Below are 22,435 nucleotides of genomic sequence, written 5' to 3'. Positions count from 1 at the left end.
TGGAAAGTATACAACCCCTGTCTTAGAGCTGGTCACAAAAGCAAAGGAGAAAGCAGAAGGCTCGGTTCAAACAAACACTTTGCAAACAACACTATAATGTTAGCCAAAACATCCCCAAAAATGCATTGTCTGGATGCTGTTCAGTGGTTTAAAAAAGCACTAGGAATTGTTAGAAAAAGTGAGTAATATTTGGTAAATTGTGTGATGTTAATGTGCCACGTAGATTTCTTGTAGTATATCCACCAGTTTAAAACTTTCAATGTAGCTTATTTCTATATTTTACCTTTATGTTATTTGTGTGGAAGCCTTTGAGAATATACATTTTGGGAAAGAACAACAGCTGTATTATACATACTTACCATTTCCTAGTAAGATTGATTTTGTGTTGGAGCCAAACTTAGTCATACTTCGAGTAGACCCATTGAAATCAGTGGGGTATAAGTTAGTCACCAGCTTAAATTTTGCTGATTTCAGTGGGACACTATTTATTATTTACCAATTTCATTGGGACTACTCTAAGTATAATTAAGTCTGGATCCAACCTTTAGTTTTCATATTTTAAGGACTTTCAGAACTTGATGTTCTAGTTTCCATTTTACGATGCCATAAATAGTCTCTAAAAGACAACCATACTATTTGTCAGTAGCTTCTTTTTTCCCTCCTGGCATTGCACCTATTCTTTTAACAGTTGCCTGACAGACTTTTACTTTTAGCAGACAAGGTTTTCCGGGCGTGGAAGTAAAGCTATGGGGATGAAAACATTACCTGTTAAATGTCTGCTTGTCAAGTACATATTAGAGGACAGGAACAGTATTCTAAAATATATTGACAACACTATTCACAAGTAAAGATTGTTATATAGAATGTAATAAATGAGAAATGGGAGGAAAGAAATGGACATCTTAAATGTGACACCATAATTAAAGAATCTGAAACTGGAGAGCTAGCCCAACTGACATTCCCCCATGTCACTGGTTTACTTAGATGTACCCCTTCAGCCCATAGTCCATCTGAAATAAGGTAACATTTGTAATACTTTAGCTATTCAATTCTGCAAACTACTTCATTGATAATTTATACTATTTTTCTTTGTTGATATTTTGTACATTGAATCCATTTATGATTTGCACTCTTGAGTAACATCAAGGATATGAATGCAGGAGTGCAGAGATTTAGAATATTATAAATATATGCATTTACCTTAATTTTAAAAGGTCACAGCTAGTTTTCTTCTGCTCTTTTATAGCACAATCCTATACATGCCTATTCAGATGTAAGTCCCATTGAGTTCAATGGTGCTAGTATGTATATGATTGCAGTCTGCATCAATGACTAGTGAATTTTTAAAGATATTTTTCAGTAAGATACAAAATTAAATCTATCAAATGAAAATGGCACTGTAGGAGCTAAAAGCTTTTATTTGATTTTAATTTTTTTACAAAATCCGTAATAGGAAAACTTACCCCAAGTATTCAATAGTGCCATATAAAGTCTATTTTATTTAATTACAAACCGCAATTGTATATGTACTTAAGAATGTAGGGTTTTCTGGTTAAACCCTATGTTTAACCAGAAAAAATCATAATTGTATGCTGCTGATGCCATATTCTAATGCAATATCATATAGTCACAATAATTTCTTTATCCCATTCTTCATCGACAACCAGCAGTAATTTTCTTGATCATTTGCATTTACATGTTTAGTGTCAGCTCCGCAATGCAGTTCAAAAGAAGAAACTCCTCTTCACATCGTGCTGTAATATTGCTACACAGTTAATGTGAATTATATTTCCTATAATACATCAAGATAGCCACTATTTTACTATAATAGGCAAAATTTTAAATCCAAGTAAATCCATTCATTTCAAATAGGCAAGCACATATCATTTCTGTAAGTAAGAACTGGATGTAACATATAACAAACATACTACATTGGACAATAAAGTATATTTTCAAAGATAACACTTGTTCAAAGAAAAATGCTGCATAGTAGTATGTACAAAAGCTATTTCAGGAAAAAGATACTTTTTCAGGTGTTAAAGTAATTTACATACTTTGTAGCAGCAGTAGATATTGAGTTCACATAACTTTCAGTGCTATGTAAGTTGAGATAATGGCTTAACATTACATTTTTCACAATTCAAAACTTAATTAAAAGAAACCAAGCACTATATACACAAAGGCACAGATGTCTCTTCAAGTTAGCTATGTTACAGTACAATGGAAGTTATTCAGTACTTTCCTTACAACCAATTGTGCTAACACAAAATACTGTTAGACCACAACCTTGCTTCCAGAAAGGTTCGACTATTAATAGGATAGTAGTATTGTACTAAAATCTTGGACTATGTCTCACTGTAGCACATGGTTAAACCAAGAATAATTTTTTTAAAAGGCGCTTAATAAAAAGCTATCTAAACGTTTATATATCCTTCACCTGAAGATGACAACTGCCACCTTCCAATTGAAAGAAAAGTAAGGTTTCATTTAAGTCATATTATAAATTAATGTTTTTTAAATGTACTTGCATTAGATAAATAACTGAAAACAAGGAAAGTTACTTGCAATAACTTAAGGGAGGTTAGAAACCTAAAGGAAAATGGAGTGTTCATCAAGCAAGGTACTTTTTGGAGAAAAAGCTTAACACAAACAATCCAAATTTAGACCATATGGAACAGGCTGACCTGCTTACAATAGATCTCAATTTGGTCAAGTGTATATAAGTTCTGCAACCCCACACACTTTGTATTGTTGTCTCTCAACTGATTGCAACTATAGTTCTTCCAACTGCCTCTGGAATTTATTGTCAACAGTAATGGCTTAGGCAAGGCTTGCAAGGAATTTGGTTTTTTATTGAAACCTGTGTTGAAAGTTCGTGTGTATGCTGACACTAGTTATTGCAGAAGGCAGGCTGCATGTCACTACGAGGTTAATCTACTCCCAGGGCTTTCAGCTGTCGTTCAATCTCTTCATCTGAAATTGTGGCACTTTGGGATGTAGATGCAGAGGGCATGCCTCTAGCAGCTGAAGGAGCCTTGGCCATCTATTAAAAAGAAAAATGAGGAAAAACTTCATTTAGGAGTTGTGATGATAGCAGATATAGACAAAAGAAGAGCTACTACAAAGGGTGTTTGAAATCTAGGGGCAAGGGGAGTTTACTTTGCAAGGATAGGGGAAGATAATTTCTTCATACCTTTCCAGATATTTCAATTCCAATTTCATCAAGGACTTGGTTCACAATATCCTGACTTTCTTGTTCTTCATCAGAATCATTGAAAATGTCATCCAGGGTATCATTGACTTGAAAGAAAAATGAAAACCAGAGGTTTGTTCATCCAGTAATAATAAAGCTGTGTCTTAAATTAACCACATGTATATCCTAGTATACAGTAGTTTTGTGGTTTGCTTGCCTTATAGATCATTTGCAGAGGGTTTGGGCATTTGTCCCCAGCAGTGATAACCAAAGCATTTCAGTTAGACATCATGGAAGTTAGCAAACCTCCACAATCCTTGGTTGCTTGCAAATAAATAAATAAATATCTGCCTCTCCCTCTAGATCGAGGCAGGGAACAACACAGAATATAAAAAATATTATAAAATACATAAAACTGATTAAAACATATAAAACTAATACAATATTAATTGTTTTGCATGGTCAGTAGAAGCCTTACTCAACAATCCAGAGTATCAACCATGGATTGATTTTTGTTTTACCTAATCATATCTAGAATATATTACAGTTTCGTCATTTCAGAGAACTGTGGTTAGTTCTAAAATGAAAGCAGAAAGCTTCGATGTGTAAAAGATGAAGTGAAAGTATGAAAGCTTGAGACTTGTGAAGGGTCATTCCCACAGTGCTAAACCATGATTTAGTATTACATCCAAACTGGGCTCTTTTATTGCTCTTTTAATCTCTCTGCTGGCAGATTACCACTTATGATGCCATCACCACCATGCATGTTGTACTGAGTTATGCATCCTGCTAAGACTCCATCACTGTACAAGAGATATGCTTTCCTCACCATGCTGGGAGTAGGAACCCCTGCTAGATGCAATGCAACACTGCAATTTCATAGCACAGAAGGGGGTGGTGTGGGGTGGTGAAAACACACAATGGCTAGGATGGTGAAGATTCACCATTGCATTATCAGCCTTCATGGAATCATCAATGTGAATCCAAAACTACCTATTTTACACATGGGTGGATATTTATTCTATGATGTAGGATCAGGCAAAGCACAGCTGGAGAGATTTGTCCCACGCAAGATGCTGGCATACCTTGCAGGAAACAACTCTCTGTGACATTAAAGGCAGTAACTGGGTGCTCCAGTTATACCAACAAAATTGTAATGTCCTTCATAAGGTCTTAAACTCTGCACCTACTGGTTAACTTAAAAAAAAGTTGGAATCTCATTTGAAAACATAGTACCAATGTTAGAGAAAGGCTAGGTAATATAAGGTGTCTTATATATTCTGAATCCTGAATGAGTAGGCTTGAATGTTCTGCATAGCCCTTTCCCATGCCTACTATATTACCTATTTAATATTTTCTCTCCTCTCTATTCACTATGCCAGGGACACAATCATGAACCCTTGAGAACTTAGTTTGTTTGGTTTTGATCAGGATTTACAGTTAGCTCCTTTTGTACCAAACATGGACTTGAATGCAAGCAGCAGTTAAAGTCCATACATTTCCAAAGTTGTAATGTGATATGCAGACCAAAAAAGTGCTCAATGGGATGTGTACACTGGAGAAATGCGCATTAAAATGTGCACTTTTGAAAAATACCCACAAACCCACTTTAATCAATGAGAGAATAATGCATACATTACAAAGATGCATAAAAGACAAAAAAGATCATAAAAAACAAAGATTGGACACAAGATGGAATGAACTTTGAGATGGAATTTGGAGAATTTCAATGAGCTAAAGATTTGCTTGTATGCACATCCTTACTTGGGGGTTCCCCATCTGGCCCAAAAGTTCCTTCTGCTGTTATTTCCAATAACTGATCAGAGATAAGAGGGTATTTAAAGGAATTTAAATTTTAAATGCCCTATCTTAAATACCATGTACAGAACTGTTGCAACACAGAGCCTTACTCCTGAGGAGATATGCAGAGAACTGATCTGTGGTTTGCAGGGCTGAAAGCTGTTGCACTGGGGCTTACTCCAGAGTAGACATGAATAGACTTGAGCTATGGTTTGTGTACTTGGGTGGGAAAATGTCCAAATTGGTACAAACTACATGTGTCTTTTACCCTGTGCCTATAGCTTCACCCATTACTGGAAATGTGGCCCTGAGACCCTTTCCCGAAAACGTTTGCTACACCTGGCCTACACCACTGTAGCACATGCTATTTCGTGGGTGTGAACATTAAAAGCAGAGTAAACAAGGAAGACTAAGCTAAAAAACCCTATGTTCCTCCATTTAATAATTTCATCAAAAAGTAGTTTGCACACAAGCCCATACACTATGTTAGTGACTTGACATGGTGGTCTTGATAACCCGATAAACATATTGGGGGGGAAGTAACTCACTCATTTCTTCAGTCATTTCCATTTTCATGTTTTCTTTCTGGAAGTTTTGCATAGTTTGCAATGTCTTCTGCGGATCCATCTTTTTATTAACAGCTTGCATTGTCTGGCAATATATAAGAGAGTCTTGTGAATATGGAAGTGTGACAAAATACTGGAAACAGCACAACATCATTTACAGCTTTTTAAGGTGTTCAAGAGGGGGGAAATCCTAACTTGTAAGGACTATAATTTCCTTGTGTAACATGGGATTCATGATCTCATAGCCCCTGTACATCTAGAACTAGATAGCATTCTGGAATGCACCATTATGTAGCGATTAATCCTTTTGCAGTCAGTCTAACCCAGTCCAGCCTTCCCAAACCTGGTACTTTCAAGTTGTTTTGGACTGTAACTCTCACTATGCCTGGCCACTGGTTATGCTAACTGGATCTGATGGGAGTTGTAGTTAGAGATGTGAAGGCCTGGAAAAAACCCAGAAAAAAATTGGGAAAAGAAGTTTTTTCCCATTTTTTTCCCCCGGAGACATTTTTTCCCCAGAAAAATTGGAAAAATTGATGAAAAAATGGATTATGGAATGTTTTATTTTAGCATGATATATTTCATATATTTACCACTCCAACTAATTTCTAAAAACTATGAGTTTCTAAAAACTAGAGTGATCCATGTAACGTCCTATTTAGACTGCTGCAATGCATGTTATGTAGGGCTGCCCCTGTAGATGATATGGAAAATGCAGCTTGTTCAAAATGCAAAGATTCTAACTGGAACATCCTCCTGGAACAGATTTGACCAACTGACCACCAGCACATTTTCAAGCCTAATGCAATGTGCTTGTTTCAGACTTTAACGCTTTACATAGCTTGGTACTAAGATACCTTTGGGAATGCCTACTCCCACGTCAAATTGCTCAGATGTTAATATTTTCTAGGGAGGGACTTCTCAAAGATAAGACAGGTGATGATCAGGGAGAGGGCATTTTTAGCTGTAGAACCCTGGTAATGGAATTCCTTCCCAAAGTAATAAAATAGGAGCCTAGTCTTTTAAATGCCAGGTAACATTTTTCTATTTTCCCAGGCTTTTAAACTAATTGTATTCACTAATACTTTTAGTTCATAGGAACAGCTGTAAAAGCGGCTAGGTCCTGAGCAGAATAAAAAAAAATAGCACAGTAATTTTTAACTACTACACATTCCTATGTATACTTAAGCACCACTTGGATTTACTTTTGAGTAAACTGTATACGATTATGTTCTTAATTTATTTAAAAATGTATTTTGTGGGTCAGAGCCGACTTTGTTAAATGAAAAGTACTTCAAGCATATACTTTTCATACTTCAGAGTAGACAATCAGAAAGAAAAATTCCATGTTTTAGAAAACAAGCCTGTGATTCACGTATTCTCCAGGACCTTAGAATCTAATAGCAACCCTATTTCTGGTGCAGAGTATGGTGCTATGATGTTGTTGATTTTTAAGACAAGCTGTCTCAATGCAAGTGCTTGCATATGTTGAAAGTTGCTCCCTATATTGCAGTTGAAGTATGTAGATCCTGACCCAAATATACTGAATTCCCACTAGCCCATTTACTTTAGTTTATTTGGATGCTGGGAAACTATCTTCATATCCTTGTTTAGCCCTGAATCTTCAGTGTTAACTCATACAAGCTTCTCCCTATCTCACCCACCCTATGACCAAAGGGTTAGGGTTACTGCGAAGCTAAGCACTCTGCCCTAAACGCATCATAGGAGCCATGGAATATAAACATGACAACATGCTGCACAAGACTTTGAGCCAAATATAAGCCAACATGCAATTTATAAAACTGCCAACTCAGATGGGGAAATGAGAATAGCAATAGATCCTGGATCAGCAAGGGTCAAAACACAGTATCGTCTAGGCTCATGCCATTCAAGCCTAATACTGCTGCAAGTACAGTGTATTTCCTGACCTTCTAGACCTACACTGCTATTTCAATGCCCCCACCCCACTCACAAACAAAACAGCATCACAGATTCTATAATAACTGCCTCCATACCCTACTTCCCCCAATTCTACACCCCTTTCAAGGACAGAAGAGAACACAGGTATTCCCATGCATACACAGCCCAATGCACCGTGCCTACCCAGCTGTAAAACCAAGTGACAGTGAGATATTGGGTTAGAATGGAGAGCAGCAGACAAACACTCCTTAGAGGCTTATTTGCAAGGTTGTACAAATGCCTTTCAGTTGGTTACATACTGCCACGTCTTTGTGAGAATGCACTGGTTAGTTAAATAAGATCAGTTTAGCTGCTTTAGACAAGCATACTTTATAAAAGTTACAATTCCCACAATAAATTGTAGACATGTTCCTATGTATGATTCATGTAACAAATTATTGCATTATTGTTAAACTTTTGCAGAGTACTTTTTGTGTCAAAAACAGTTCCGCATGAGCAGCATTTGAGATATTTAGGCCCAATTGCTTACCTTTGCTGTTGTTGACATTGCTCCTGCCATCTTCATCTGGGAGTTCATCAGTTTTGTCTGAGTAGACATGGATGTAACTTTCGAACTAACAGCATAAGTTCGAGTTTTCTGTTTTCTCAGTTGCACAAGCTGTTTTGCTAGAACTTTACAAGCTTCTTTGTTTCCTGTCTTAGCCATTTTCTTTATTTCCAATTCCTATTTATTAAAAGAAAGCTTCCTTTAGGTTGCATATGCTTTTTTGTTTTAGTAATAATATAATAATTTATTCAGTAAACACTCATAGAAGCACATCCAATACGATCAATCTTTTCCTGAAATAAATTAATTTAAAACAAGCAAGAATCTAGAGGAAAATAAGAAGAAACTGCTCACAAAATCAAAAGCTACAGAGTACAGGCAATAAATGGTGCTTTGAGGATTGATGAACTGTTTTTTACCACAACTACTTTGTGCACATTACAATTAAAGATAAACTGTAAGGATGTGCATTGGCTTTGGCTGAAACCTAAGCCTAGTTGAGCCTTTTGGGAGCATTTTCCCCATTTTAAAAAAATATACACACATAGATTAGTATGAAATGTAAACAAATGTAAATTTCCATGAAACAAGTATATAATTTAAAAGAACGTGTACATCAGTGAAGATTAAAGACTGTTCCAGTAGAAAATTTATCTTTGCAATAACCTCTTCCAAAAAAGAAGCAACTACTTTCCCCAAACATGTGTTTAAAAGAACCATTACCTGTATTGCACCGCTAGCAATTAGTCAAATTATACAATCCCTTATTAAAGAGATGTTGCAGTATCTAAGAGACATGAAACAACTGTTTTTGAAGAATACGACACAGCCTAAGTTCCACAGATGTGACAGGTAGATGCCAATGCAGCGATTCACTGATCCGTCACATTTTGTGGTGGTGCCCAAATTCCCAAATGTGCCAAAAGGTTGCGAACCACTGCCCTACATGAGGCTTCATTTGTGATTTGGCTTTGGAAAGGCAAACAGTGTGTCTTTGGCTTTCTTTGTATAAAACTACTGAAGGAAGAGGAGTGAGTGGGGTTGGGTGACTGACAAGTTCATCTTCTAACCACAGGGAATGTTTTACAAGGGGCTCACTATGCTTTGAGGGTGGGGAAAAGGGAAGGGAAATAAATCACTTAGCTCACCTGCAAATTTGATGACTCCCCTCCTACATAAACCACTGCACCTATTCTTTTGTAACTTTGCAGGTTTCTTACGTAGGGCCACCTCTATGCTGTTTCCCATTTTCAAAAGAAAACTCCACATGCAACATAGGGAGATAAGCAGATCCTGTTTTGGATATCCTCAAAATGTAAAGGCTGCTCCTTCACCAAGATCCCTGCACCTATCTGAAACTTGGCAGGCTCAATCCCCTCAAGAAGGGGCAACTATCCCAAGTGTGTGTGTGTGTGTGTGTGTGTAGCACAAAACACACTGTACCCATTATTTTGACTCTGGGTTGGTGTAAGCTACATAGTGGGCTACCATTCCTGAAAGTATTATCCACTTCTGACAGGCAAAAAGTTATAGCCATTTTAAAAAAAAAAATCCCATGATTGTCAATTGGAGGCATAAAGCCTCAGATTTCCAAATCTCAACTCAGGTTCAGTATCCAAGTCAAAGCAGATGGCCTCTATATTGTTCCAAGCATAATTGGGCTGTTTTCTGAACTGCTGAATTCAGGTCCAAGCCTGATTTTATAGTTGGTGCACACTCGTAATAAACTAACATTCTTTGATCTACTTACCAGCTGCTTTTCCTGTCTCTCCAAAGCTGTTCGATCTCTTACTATAGCCCGCTGCGTACCTCTTAGCTCCTTATTTTGTTCTTTAATTATATCTGAGACACAAAATATTTATAGTTAATACTACAGATAAGGAAAGTGTGGAACAGATTGTGGCTCAGTTTGGACAACACGTTTGTGAACGGTGGACTAACAGTGGGCCATTGTTTAAATAGTCCCCTGCTGACAAATGTGTCATCTGCTGGGCAAAAACCATGCCACTGTTAGTTATTTTCCAAAGTTTGCAGAGTTGTTTCTCAGCACAACCGTTGATTATTGTGTCATGTAGTGGGCTTCATGGATTATTTCCCAGGTTTACGGATTCACGAGGCAAGAGCAGCAGAAACCTTCTATCGGCATGGGAAATAATCCCATTTTGGGAAAAGCTTTGGTGCCGCCGATCATGGTGGGGCGGAGCAATTGGGGGCTCCCCACGTGATTCAAGGGACAGGCACATGCCTAAAATGTTGTCTGAACACACATACACATTTTATTAGATTAAGGCGCATTTCCCTTCCTACAGAAATTTCAAAAACAGGAATATTTTCAAATACTGGGATAATGAACAAGACTTGGTACTCTATTGAAGCATACATTTTATTTTTTAAAATTGTACTAGTATCTTGAATTAAAACATTACAACCCCAAATTCACTGTGCCATCTATACCATTCCAGCGCATTTAACAGGTCTACATAATAAATAAATTTTAAAATTGGCATGTTGGGTTTTTTGATACTAAAACCACAATCCTATGCATATTTAGAGAGAGAAAATTCCTACAACTCCCAGCTGGCTGGTAGTTGCTTGAAGTTATCGGAACTCTTACACTTTGAACATGCAAAGAATTGCACCCTAAAACCAAAAAATTATTAGCCTTGTAGCATGTAAGAGAATTATAGTATACACACAAACTTTTATTGAAGAGGATCTAGCCAGACCGGATTGGATTATATTTATGAAAAAAAAAAGATTAATGAACATAACTCTGACACACATAAATACCAAAATAAAAAGAGAAATTCTGTCAAGTACAGCTTTCCCCTTTATAATACTATGTGACAGAAGAAGCGAAACCTAGTAGCATTTTCTTTTCTATGGATATTTAAAAAGTTCAGACTCATTCTCAAGGCCCAGACTGGCAGAATTTCAACAAAATCTGATTATGCAAACTGAGGATCCCCCCACCCTCCAGAGCAGATTTGGTGGAGCATGCAGGAGACTGCAGCTAGACTTCCTTTAAATGTCTAGTATGTCTCATTATATTTAATTACATATGGATCAGAAAAAAACCTTTGGATCCAACCTATGTTACTATTTATTTTTACTCTTGTTATTGCTTGAGCATAACTTTTTCCATTGTAGTAAACAAATACAATAAATAATTCTTTCCTTAGTATGGATTAACTTCCATTGCATTTTGTCAATCCTTAGAATTATAATCTTTTCATTAGTTAATCAGAATTTTCAGTTTACATTTATCATAAACAAACAAGTGACTTGGACAACTGCAACAAAGTTAAATGGTACAGCAAAGTATAGATGGCCCACTTTCTATGCCTGAATACCAGCTCTCTCATTTGTTCTGATTTTCCTGTCAATCTGCAAAAAGGACACTCACCATCACAACCCTTTTGGGAAAAGGTTACCTTTTAAAGTAGTATTTATTCTCTATCATGATGCTCTGCTGAAGAAATTTCAACAAAGCATGAACAAATTACTGTCCCACTAGAACAAAGGTTTTTCTGGTACCCATGGGAGACAGGTGTGTGAGCAGGCTGGCAGAGGTGGGATGGATCTCTCAAACCCTCCTCTGTCAGCCTACTTGGTAGAATTTTTTGTTTGTTTATTAGGATCTTGCATTTCCATGCTGGCCACACAGGAAGGGGCTCCTCTGTGGCTAGCAAGTTATTAGTTTCTTAAAAGGCTAACAAAAGTTTTTGCAAAAGCTTTGCAATCACTTCTGTGGGCTTATTTACAAAGCAGTCTTCATTTCTCTAATAACAGGCAAACACTTCACAGATAATTCAGGCTGGCTTGTTTTCTTCCACACAAAGAATGCATGCATATGGATCGAGTGCAATATATAAAATGGAAGGTTTCGATGGTCTATTTTGTATGTGAATATGCTTTTTTAGAAATGCTATTGGCAAACAGGAATGGAATTGTCATTTCGATAACAGGGCTGTTTCATTAGCTACAAACTGAGCAGTTGTGTCTTATCAGATGAGAATACTTGCAATTACTTTTAAAAGTCCTTTCAGGCCACAGAGATATTACACACTGCAGACTGGCAGCAGCAGTTATCCTCTCCTACTCAAAGAAAAGCAAGTGACATCGCTGTGAACTAGAGACAGAACTATGGCTTCTAGATGGAATACAGTTTTTTAAATTATAGGACTGCCAGTCAAAGATTACATTTATCTATTCCTTTTTTTTTTAAAAAAAAAAAGTAGTAGTACAGTTTGTGGACTTTTTTTATGCCTGAAGCAGTTTTGAAGTAGCACACAATAAAGCCAAAATAATTTATTTGGAGTTGTTCAGAAGACAGACATTTTTTCCAGTTTATACAGAGAAGACCAGTCTTATTCTATTAAAAATCCCATTTCGTTTGAAAATGAAACATTCCCAAAAGTAAGTTTCCATCTTGGTTTCACAATCTAAAGAAATCAACTAACAATAAAGATAGTGTGCTGCTGCCTACAATCTAGACTGTCAAAAATGAATAAGGCATGAACTGCAACCACAGATTTTTAAAGCTTACATTAATCCTTGTTGAAAGACTCCTCTCTTGCTACAGTTCCAAGTCATAACAGAATTAAATTATTATAGCAATAATTTGCTGACACTTCTTTTTTTAATGCATGTTAAGGGATATGTATACTGCCCTTGCTCTCTCACACAAACACATATGCAACCTCTCTGATAGATGTTTTGCAGGCGTTGGAGTAATTATCTTGAAGGAAAATCAAAATATTGCCCAAATGTCTTCATGCAATAACCATAAGTAGTTCAGCATTCACAGTCAAAACCCCATTCTCAGAGGAATTACAGTATAATTCACTATGTGCTGTAACTAGCATAGACACTTATGAAGTCATTAGAAAAATCCATGTGGCTTGATTTGAATTGGGACCAGTAATTAGGACTGAAAATGAAGAATGCTGGGGTTGGGAAGAGAAGTTCCTATCACAAGAGTTTAAAATTAGAAGTCCTAAATTTGTTAAAGTTGCAGACATATAATGAAATTTGATATTGAAAACATCACTACCACACTACTATTCCTTCAGGTTAACTGAATGATAGTTTTGTGAATGTATCCTGACCCTATCACCAAGGTAATAAGTGACCAGAGAGCTTCAGCTATTGGCGATATAGAAATGCAATAAATGAAATGAAAGAAATATTCCATGGAATGACATGCTCTCAAAAGCAATGACTTCCAGGGTGTGGTAAGCACTACTCTCAAAACAATAGAAACTCCATTTACCAAATTAAGTGATATATGGTTTAGCATGCTGGCTTCAAAGGTTTGTTAACTACCAAGTAATCCTAGCCTCCCACAAAAGCTAATTAGAGATTTTAGGGGTGAGGGTTATAGGGGTACTGCTGACGGTACAGGCCAAAATGGAGTGTTCTGGTGGTGACCTTGGCTCCAAAGTCTCTTGTTTCCAACTTGCTCCTGTATGGGCCCCTTAAGTATGCTGGCTTGAAGCGGGTAAGGGTTAGTTTCAGTGGGAAGTGAAATATCAACAAAGAAGGTTGTCCACAATTCAAGAAGGACGCAGACAAGCTGGAGCGTGTTCAGAGGAGGGCAGCCAGGATGATCAGCGGTCTGGAAACAAAGCCCTATGAAGAGAGACTGAAAGAACTGGGCACGTTTAGCCTGCAGAAGAGAAGACTGAGGGGAGACATGATAGCACTCTTCAAATACTTAAAAGGTTGTCACACAGAGGAGGGCCAGGATCTCTTCTCGATCCTCCCAAAGTGCAGGACACGGAATAACGGGCTCAAGTTAAAGGAAGCCAGATTCCAGCTGGACATCAGGAAAAACTTCCTGACTGTTAGAGCAGTACGGCAATGGAATCAGTTACCTAGGGAGGTTGTGGGCTCTCCCACACTAGAGGCATTCAAGAGGCAGCTGGACAACCATCTGTCAGGGATGCTTTAGGGTGGATTCCTGCATTGAGCAGGGGGTTGGACTCAATGGCCTTGTAGGCCCCTTCCAACTCTGCTATTCTATGATTCTATGATTCTAAGGGGGGAAGAAAGAAAGAAACAAAGAAAAGGAAATGGAACCAGCGGTTTCAAAAACTGCTCACCACCACCTCCTATGCTGGCTACAGCAAGCCAGGCGGGCTTGGAATGTGACGAATCTCCTACCATATAACATCTTCCCTCCGCCCACCAGGATTGCTCTATACCTAAACAATATTCATTTATGTGGAGTATTTTAATGCCTCTCCTCAGCCAAAAAGCCTTCCAGATATAATCAGTTAAAACAAGGCAGTCCCTGTCCACAAGCTTACAATCTCAAAAGACATGACACACAAGGTTAAAGGAATAGGGAAGGAAGGAGGGCTTGTGGAGTCGCCCTGCTCTCCTTTAGCTCAGCCTGCTAGAATGACTGCTGGTGGTGACAGCTGAGGGAGGAGAGGGCTTCCTGAAGGAGGTCTTCCAGCAGGGTAGGTGGAATGGCCCTGCTTTCCCCTCTCATCTCCCCATCCATACAGCCTGCTGGACTGACTGTGGGTGATTATTCTAAGTTCTTTTAAAATCTATTTAATGACAAGGCAGGACGATAGCTAAAAGGAGAGATTTAAAATTTAACTGTACTCTCCAATTAATCTCATGACAATTCTAAGAAGAAATTAGAATTTAAACATAATATCACTAATAAATGTTGTAAATTTTGAATTCAGTGAAAAAAGCATTAAGAGCAGAAACTAAAATCAAAGAAGTTTCACCAAGCACTAAAAATCAGAAATAGTCACCAATGAATAGTTATTCTCAGTGATGTGGGACAGAAAATTTTCTTGTACTTAATTTTTCTGTGAAATATTTTCAATTTCATAAGTTCACTAGTAAAAATAAATGTATGCCAATTGCAAAAGCAATATTAGGCATTTATTATATTTCTATATCTCCTCATAGCCAAAGCTCTCTGGGTGAATCACAAAAATTAAAAACTATTAAAATACATTATTATATAAAGTATAAACCATTAATGTAACGACATAAAACAGATAGTACACGCAACAACATATATCTAAAAAAAAAAAAATTAAACTATAATCGAAAGCCTATCCAAGACCTGATCAAAAAGACTTTTTATATGCTGTCAAATACCCAAGAGAAGAGGGCAGTTTAACCTGGTGCCAAAAAGATGACAATGATGGCGCCAGACAAGCCTTGTCAGGGAGATCATTGCATAAATGGAGGGTCACCACTGAGAAGGTGCTCTTCCTTGTTGCCGCCCTCCAAGTCTCCCTCGGAAAAGGATCCTGGAGGAGGAGGGCCTTGGATGCAGAGCGTAGTGTAGAAGTCAGTTTATGCCAGGAGAGGCATTCCATCAGGTACTGTGATTGCCAGCTGTGTAAGGCTGTATTTATGTTTTTCAGATGATGATCCCTAGCCAGGAAAAGGCAACAAAAATGATTAAGGGGCTGGAGCATCTCCCCTATGAGGGAAGATTACAACAACTAGGATGGTTTAGCTTGGAAAAAAGGAGGCTACATGATCGAAGTGTACAAAATTATGCATGGTGTGGGGAATGTGGAGAGGGAGACATTTTTCTCCCTCTCTCAAAATACTAGAACCCAGGGTCATCCCATGAAGCTCATTGGTGGGAGATTCAGGACAAATAAAAGTACTTATTCACACAGCGCATAGTTAAATTATGGAATTCACTGCCACAACATGTAGTGATGCCTACTAATTTGGATAGCTTTAAAAGAAGGTTGGATAAATTCCAGGAGAAGGCTATCAGTAGCTACTAGCCCTGATGGTTGTGTGCTACCTCCAGTATTCAAGGCAGTAAGTCTTCGTGCACCAGTTGCTGGGGAACATGGGTGGGAGGGTGGTGTTGCACTACAATCTGCTTTGTTGGTCCCTGGTCAACAGCTGGTTGGCCACTTTGTGAGCAGAGTGCTGGACTAGATGAATCCTTGGTCTGATCCGGCATGGCACTTCTTATATTCTTAAGTATATAACTCATTTGAAATGGAACAAACAAGCCATGGCAAAATAGAAGCTGTCTCAACAACCTTAGTAGAAGAAAGTTGAACTCTGTTGAAATAGATGAGTGGCTGTCAGCGTATCATGCACAGTTTTTGGGGTTGCTAAAATTAATTAGTGTGCCAATCGTTTTAGTACCTTTGTTCCCCCCTCCCTTAAATTTAAACAATATAAGTGAAGTACATGCTATTGTCTTTAATTTTTTATAAGTATTCCATTTTTATATAATATAAATTTTAAGTCACAATAATTTTCACCTAATAAAAATAAAAAACAACACTTATCAAAAAGAGCAGCAACATGAACAAATTATGGAGATCAGACAACAGTAAAGGCACACCTACATACCTTTGGGGTAGCCGATCTCATCTCCTTCCCCTCCTCACAAAAAAACTCCACTCCCAGTTGGACCAGCCTTTGAACAGGTCTAGCTCACTTACCAGTGTGGAGTAGGGAAAGGCCAGGATTCCATGGATCCTGGTCTCTTCCCCCCCCCCTCCTCACCCACTGGAATGCCCCCATTTTGAGCTCTATGAGGGTTGTCAGAGGTGGCTTTGCGACCTCGGAAAGCAACTGCAATTGTGCTTTCCACAGTGGCAGCAAAGGAATGAAGGGAGAGATCAGATGTCAGAACCACCCTCCTGAAGTTGTAGCAGTGTCTATACTCCCGATAGTGAGAATACAAAATATCCAATGGTCCCTGGGATGCTCTCCATGGACCATAGGATTGCACGCTTAACCATCTTTTGTGTAGGCTAGGAAATAAGTGTTTAGGTGAGCAAATGTTAATATACTGTAAGTATCTTCATACTATTAATTTTTTTAAAAATTTTTTTTACAGTTGAGTAGTTTATATTCCTCTAGCAGGGCAATGCTACTATTGATCCCTACATGCATGAATGAGGATACTTGTATGTAGGCCAATATAAATATCATTTTGCTATTTCATTATATGCAAAATGATGAATAAGTGATGAAGTATAATCTAACTGAAAGGTAAGGGCCACAAGAAACTTAGGCCCAATGAATGATTCAGCAAAAATGGCAAAGGATAGCTCAGTTTGTTTCCACAGAAGAATTTTGTCACCACAGAAGAATTTTGTCACTCAATATCACATGACCTTACAAAACATCAAGTTAATTGTGATTAGCACACAGTTCTATGTAACATGGGTTTCTTCGCAGAATAGCTCCCTGCAAGTGGTAATGCTAAGAAGAAACAGGTTGTACAGAACAGTTTTCCTCTTCCAGCATATACATGGAGAGTTTGTAACTATGGGTTGTATCCAATAGTGTCATTATTCTGGCGGAAGCAACTCCAGCACTGATTTCCCCTCCCCCTTAAAGTCCCCTGCATGAGAGCTGGGGAACCCTCAAGAGCTGATTTTCTGGCCGCATACAGTGGAGAGAAAGAAAGTCCCATCTCACTTACAGTTGCCCATCAGTGTGACACTAGATTTAACCCTTATATTTACATCTTAATTCAGTGACAATGTCAACTTTCTAAACCTTATACATCACACACCTCAATATGCAAGATTTCTCCATGCCTATATCCTGAGAAATGTTGGATTAGAGTCCCAAATTTTCATCGTAGCGATTTGACAGTGCGCCAGGAAGGCAGGGGCAGAATTTACCTACACAAAATCATTTAATAAGATTTATTCCTGAAGAACTCCCCTCCCATCAATGATTTCACCTTAAATGTCAGATGTACACATTTGCAAAGTGCTGCAAAGTAATTTCACTACTTATCAAAAACACAGCAGCTATTCTTAATGTACAATTCTTTGAAACTGGAACTTCTTCTCACAAAATAAAAGCGAAACAACTTTACATACAAAATTTCAATCGTTATTATAACCATAGTACATACTTTAAAATACATTGTTCATAAATCTAGGCACACTAACCACAACATGTAAAGCTTTAAAATAATGAAAATCTGATTTTATTATTGTGAAGCGCTTTGAGAATCATTATTGAACCATCCACATTGAAAAAACAAGTATTGGAATACACACCCAATCTTCACACGCACCGTTTTATTTATTTATTTATTTATAACAATTTATTACCTTTTGGGAAAAAACAATCAAGGCAGATAACAACAACAACAAGGCACAAAGACATTAACAACCACCTTAAATATAATTTTAAAAAATGAAATTAAAAAGATATATCATGAACCCCTTCATGAATGCGGAGAGTGGAAAACAAACATCGCTACAAATGGAATATATTCCAGAGTCTTGGGGCAACACAAAGAAAGCTCTTTGCTGTGTGCCTGAGAAGCAGGCCTCTGTAAGCAAGGACCTCTCTTAACTAATCTTAGTAACTGAGCAGGTTCATAGCAAGATAGGAGGCCCCTCAGATAACTAGAACCTGAGCTTTAAAAGTTAAACACTTCAAATTGAGCTCAGAAAACAACTTGCAACCAGTACAGATCTTTCAGCACTGAGATGGGATGGTCATGATACTCTGCACTGGTTAGCAGCCTAACCATTTTGCCCCTACTGAAGCTTCTGGATACTCTTCAAGGGTAGCCCCATGTAGACCACACTGCAATACTCTAACTGTGATATAACCAAGGTGTGGTTAGTATCTAATGGGGCTGATTCGCTTCTACTGGTTCTGTTGTACAAGTGGGACTCACTGCTAATGCAACGGGGAAGTAGCACTTCTTCATTTAAGCCCAGAAACGCTCATTTCCAGAACCAGACTAGTCAGCGGAACTTATTCTGTGAGCTCTGCTAATATGTACCCTTTCAGAAACTAGCATTTCAGCTCATTTCTGATTGCTTTGGGAACTGCTAGTTTGCCCACTGTTGCCAGATCTGACTGATTCAGGAATGGTCACAGCTGGAGCGCTAGATGTAGTTTGTAATCACACTCCTCACCACCTCTGCCATGTGAAGATCCAGGGACAGCATCTAGGAGAACTCCAAAAGTATGAACTTGATCTTTCACACAGTGTTTGACCCCATTTGAACAGGCTGAATACCAGTTCCCAAGCCAGGCTTTCTACTGATCAAGAGCACCTCTGTCTTTTCTGGATTTAAACTAAGCTTGGTCACCCTCATCTAGCCCATTATTAAACTGAGGCAATGGTTCAAGGGTGCCAAGATATTTTAAAGTTATTAGAAACTGCAGTTTCTTGGTTATAAATAAGATAAAATACTCACAAAAAGGTTGTGAAATATCTTGTGAAAACCACCAATATTTAAATATATAGAGTACTTAGAATTGTGATTGGGGAAAACCAAGGTATTCTTTAGGAACAACTCCCCACTCAACATCACCAGCTATAGATTACTCAAATATATGACCATCCAACTGTAGAACTCAGGCCTTGCTCTGCGTTCCAGCTTATCACAGTATCAGGACTGCAGAAGGAAGGACAAGGGCTTTTACATCAACAATTATTATTATTATTATTATTATTATTATTATTATTATTATTTATCAGAACCACAATTCCCCCCTCCCTTTATTCGCCTTTGAGAGGTGGAAAATAACTCTTCTATTTCTCCTTCAATTCTTCTGATTAGTTTTATTTGTTTTCACTGTTGTTTTGCTTTTGTTATACATATTTTGCTTTTAGTGCTGGAAAGACAGGGGCAGCCTTACCACCTGATATCCAAATTCATTGCACATGTGAACAAGGGGCAGAAATATATATACATTTGTAGTAGTAACATTGATTACCAAGCAATCACAGAGTAGAAAACCCTACCACACAGTAAGCTGGTTGCCTGTATTCACCCTACAGGAGTCCAGCTTGACAAGAGGCTGACAAAGCTAGCTGCATCATCAAATCCTTCACTCAAACTCTTTCCCAGGTAAGATATGGAAAATATTTAATTCCTATTTGGTACAATGCATTTAGTGAGTATTACTGTTTTGAGGCAGCAATGCCAGCAGGAGGCCTGGGGAGAGGACTTTATACATCAGTTAACAACATATGCTGAGTTTTTTTTTAATTAACCCCAGAATAGTTTTTAAAGGATATTGTTGTTTTTATGTTCTTGATGGTTTTAAATTTTGCATACTTGTTTTTAATGTTCACTGTTTTTAACTTCTGTAAACTGCCCAGAAAGCTTCGGCTATGGGGCAGTATATAAATGTAAATAAACAAAATAAATAAATAAATAGTCACAGCTTCTGGGAATTAAGTGCTAAAAGTCATTGATACCATCTGTTCAGACCGGTCATGATAATATGAACACTTGGTGGGCTGAGGATGCTGAAAAAATCTATCTCCTGCAATACCTCATTTGCCATCACCACCTTTTCAGGGGAGCAGATGCAGAAGCCACACAATACCAAATATTACCTGGTGTTTCAGATTTCTCATTGTGAAAGCAATATTATCTGCTTGTAGATCTGATTTTATTATTTCAAGCTGCTTTGAGATCCATTATGGCTGAAAAGCAGTATACACGTTTTCAAAATAAACAAGTTGCCTTTTCTCCATAACCAATTCCAAAATAAAGTGTATATATACTGACTTATGCATAGAACACATAGCTAGCATTAAAACAAATAGATGTAAGTGATAACAGTAGTCCATGATACATACAAAAATTCAACTTTAACAAAGATCACACAGAACATATCTTGTGATTAAATGACTCCACTTACAGAAGCTAAAAGACAAAAGTGAATGTTGCAATAGCCAATACATTTGCCCTTTGCCTCTAAATAAACCACCTGCTGCAATGAAATTCAAAGCATTCCTCTTAGGTGACTTACTATGAACTGAGGAAAACAACCCTAAAGCAAAATATGCATTTATATTTTTTTTGCTTTTTCCTGCTTTAGACATCAATAGTAGGCTAAAGGGTGTGCACACACCTCTCACATAACAACCCCTAGGAGACAATGAAGGGACACTTACATCAACCAATATGCAGCAATACTAATAAAGGACATCATTTTTTGAACAGAACACTAAGAGCTTTTGTTTCTCTAGGAAGCAGCTTTCCAACTCTGCACCAATACCACTGTGCCCTGGCAGTTCCAGATTGGAAAGAAAGCTTGTTTGAGCAACACAATGCATCTTGTTTCTCTGCTTTTTCAGGACTTTGGAAATTGCTTGGATTTAGACTCTTTAGAGAAATATTTTTAACCATTTCTCAGAATTACTGTAAAAGGCACCTATTAAAACCCTTTTCATATCTTTTAAGAAGTGGCTCAAAGCACTCTCTGTACTAATTCCTTTTCCATTTGAAGGGTGCACTCCTTTGCATGCTTACTTGGGAAGTAAAGCCCACGGTGTTCAGTGGGGTTTATTTCCAGGTAGATGTGCATGGAATCACAGCCCTAGTTAGTCAATAACCTGGTGCACCAGTTCCTTTAAGGTGGTTTGCATGTGTGTTACCCTATAATATTCTACCACACATTATCGGATGAGTCATACTCTCTCTCTCTCGCTCTCTCTGTGTTAACACAAATAACAACCAGAGTTACCTAAAGAGATAAGAGACCAAGCCTGTATTCAGAGATATGTAAAAGTCTAGTGCCGCACTGAAGTAGCCCGCCCAGCCCAGGAAGCGACAAGACAGCCTATAACACGGATGAGTGGGGAAAACAAATAGGGGGAAAAGGAATATTTCGATGGAGGAAGCGAAGATAGAATCGGCTAAGGACAGACCAGCTCAACAGGAGTAACGTAACTAGGCTGGACCCCCGTCGCCATAACGAGAGCGAGCCCTCAGTTCAGCTCGAAGTACAGAGACGTGAATGGGGTGGGAAACAGTGAAGTACCGGGGATCCCTTAAGTACTGGCAAATACTGGTTCCTCCCTCAACTACAGCCTCTCTGAAAAGCTCCTGGCAGAGCCAGGGTCGACCTGAGACGGTGCGGGCAGGGTGAAGCCAAGGAAGCTGCACCTACCGACCTCGAGAGGAAGGGGACCCGGCGTCGCGAGGGGCTAAGGCGGGGCGGGGAGAAGGGTCACCCCCAGACCGGAGAAAGGGGCCCTATCGTGACCACCGTTCCAGCGGCGGAGACCAAGATCAAGACCTGCCCGCACTCACCATCCACCGTTTTCTTCTTAAAAAGCGAGGCCATGGCGGCGGCGGCGGCGGCGGCGGACCAGTGGCGGGTTGAATTGGGCCACCAGGCTCCTTCCTGCTTCTCAGGTGACCAGGAAGCTGCTTCAGCGGAGAGAGAGAGAAAAACCCGCCTCCCGCGCTCGGGAGAGGCTGAGGCAGCCGCCGGTTGGGAGGAACGCGGAGAGGAGGAGCTGGGGCTGGGCTGGAGGCCGTCCCTCCGCGCCTTCGCCACTTCTCTGCCCAGAAACAGGCTTCGGCTTCAGTCTTGCGCAGAGTTTGGCGTGGCGGCTCTGGCGTGCTGGCTCCGTTTTACACGTGAATGGGGCTG

General features: G+C 38.7%; 1 protein-coding gene across 1 annotated transcript; it reads right to left on the bottom strand.

The window, feature by feature from the left end:
- Window positions 1-1,400: 1,400 nt before the first annotated feature.
- Window positions 1,401-22,240, bottom strand: CHMP2B (charged multivesicular body protein 2B). Its single transcript, XM_063126778.1, has 6 exons — window positions 22,090-22,240; window positions 9,777-9,868; window positions 8,009-8,203; window positions 5,542-5,644; window positions 3,194-3,300; window positions 1,401-3,043 (listed from the first exon to the last, which is right to left on the bottom strand). The coding sequence occupies exons 1-6, from the start codon at window positions 22,121-22,123 to the stop codon at window positions 2,930-2,932; spliced, it is 645 nt and encodes a 214-aa protein (XP_062982848.1). The 5' UTR covers window positions 22,124-22,240; the 3' UTR covers window positions 1,401-2,929.
- Between the last annotated feature and the right edge of the window lie 195 nt (window positions 22,241-22,435).

The sequence above is a fragment of the Elgaria multicarinata genome, chromosome 5 (genome assembly GCF_023053635.1).
Source record: "Elgaria multicarinata webbii isolate HBS135686 ecotype San Diego chromosome 5, rElgMul1.1.pri, whole genome shotgun sequence".
In the NCBI taxonomy this organism is placed as follows: domain Eukaryota; kingdom Metazoa; phylum Chordata; class Lepidosauria; order Squamata; family Anguidae; genus Elgaria; species Elgaria multicarinata.
The sequence above is the reverse complement of the archived record's forward strand: the minus strand, read 5'-3'. Positions and strand labels throughout refer to the sequence as shown.

What these genes read in the sequence shown, in the direction of transcription:
- CHMP2B (XM_063126778.1), bottom strand. Translation starts at nt 22,123, where the DNA reads ATGGCCTCGCTTTTTAAGAAGAAAACGGTGGATG. An exon ending in TAAGAAGAAAACGGTGGATG is followed by an intron (nt 9,869 to 22,089) that starts GTGAGTGCGGGC and finishes TTTGTGTCTCAG; the next exon opens with ATATAATTAAAGAACAAAAT. An exon ending in AGAGACAGGAAAAGCAGCTG is followed by an intron (nt 8,204 to 9,776) that starts GTAAGTAGATCA and finishes TTTAATAAATAG; the next exon opens with GAATTGGAAATAAAGAAAAT.